The 1472-nt window shown below is 58.8% G+C and overlaps 1 protein-coding gene across 1 annotated transcript in view; it reads left to right on the forward strand.

Moving 5' to 3' along the window:
- Positions 1-587, forward strand: part of LOC107123219 (sodium-dependent serotonin transporter-like) — a 32809-nt gene extending 32222 nt beyond the window's left edge. Inside the window, exon 14 of the mRNA XM_015426420.1 lies at positions 507-587. Within this exon, the coding sequence (XP_015281906.1) occupies positions 507-587 (81 nt within the window). The remainder of the gene's footprint in view (positions 1-506) is intronic.
- Positions 588-1472: the final 885 nt, after the last annotated feature.

Here is a 1472-nt window from a genome sequence, read left to right on the forward strand (position 1 = left end):
AAGTAGCTCGCAAAAGCCTCACAGCCTATAGCCAATTCCCTACTGTTTTGTCTGCCCTGTGGCAGAGTTGTTAAGGACCGAATTGTTCTAAATAATTGGGCTGGGCGCGAGCCAGCGGACGCAATCGCGGCTGCATAGAATTCCTTCTTAGCAGCTTTAACACTAGGTCCGTAGCCCGGCTGGAGGCCGCGTCATCGGCATGGACGTTGAAATCACCCAAGACCAAAAGCCTCGGGTGCTCCAGCGCCCAGCCAGACACGGCCTCCAGCAGGGACGGCAGGCTGCTAGCCGGTGCGTTAGGCGGTCGGTACACTAGCCAGACAGCCAAGTTCTCCTCAGTCCCCAGCACCAGGCCTCCCCTGGGAATCTGTAGGGCACTTGTTTATGCAAGATAATCACGGGGGGGGGGATGCAGCCACCCACTGGTCTTCTGCCTCCTGGGTGAAGGTGCAGAAGCCACGCTGTGGTCTTTCATCGTCTGTCCCTCTTTTGTCTTCACCATCCAGCGCCTCGCAGTGTGCCTTCGACCTGAGAAGACAAAAGGGGAGCTACCGTTAGAGACTGTGGGCAGGGCACCAGCCCCGTAGGTCTCTGCTTCGATCTGCCCCCTTCAAGGGACACAGGGACTGCTCTTTTGCCAATACGGAAAACAACGGAAGAGCTGCAAGGAGCGGGAAGCCCCACCGACGGCCTTTGCTGTCCCAAGCGTCTCCGTGCTTCACTCGCGGTGGATCGGAACCGGCGGCCAGCATCCCCGTCCGCAATCCAGGCCCAAGGAGGTCTCTGTGCCTGCTGATGCCCGAGCCCCACCGCTGGAGCCACACAGCTGGGTTCTCTCACGCCCTCCTCTGCCCCCGCCCCGGTGCTGCGGCACATTTTCTGTCTGTCCACTTTGTCACATGGTGGTTAATGTCAAGATTTACACTTGGGATGCCTGACTGCCGCTTGGGATTTTGTGCGAGAATCACTCTAGGAAGGGAGGTGTGCAGACCTCTGGGGCCTCCTGGTCTTTCACAAGACAAGAACAGCGGGAGAGAAAGGCACCGCTGAGCTGAGCCTGTGGCAGGATGAGTGCCTGATGCCCTCTCCCCTCTTCTGCCACATTGCCAAAGGGTTCTGCAAGGAGAACATAAGAGAAGCCCATGTTGGACCAGGCCAGTGGCCCATCCAGTCCAACACTCTGTGTCACACAGTGGCCAGAAATACCAGGGGCCATCAGGAGGTCCAGCAGTGGGGCCAGGACACCAGGAGCCCTCCCACTGTTGACCCCCCCAAGCACCAAGAAGACAGAGCATCCCTTGCCCCAGACAGAGTTCCTATAAGAACATCAGAGAAGCCAGTGTTGGATCAGGCCAGTGGCCCATCCAGTCCAACACTCTGTGTCACACAGTGGCCAGAAATACCAGGGGCCATCAGGAGGTCCAGCAGCGGGGCTGGATCTCCCCCCCCCACAGAGGGGTTGTGGCTGGATC

This window comes from Gekko japonicus, unplaced genomic scaffold (genome assembly GCF_001447785.1).
Source record: "Gekko japonicus isolate JY-2015 unplaced genomic scaffold, Gekko_japonicus_V1.1 scaffold856, whole genome shotgun sequence".
In the NCBI taxonomy this organism is placed as follows: domain Eukaryota; kingdom Metazoa; phylum Chordata; class Lepidosauria; order Squamata; family Gekkonidae; genus Gekko; species Gekko japonicus.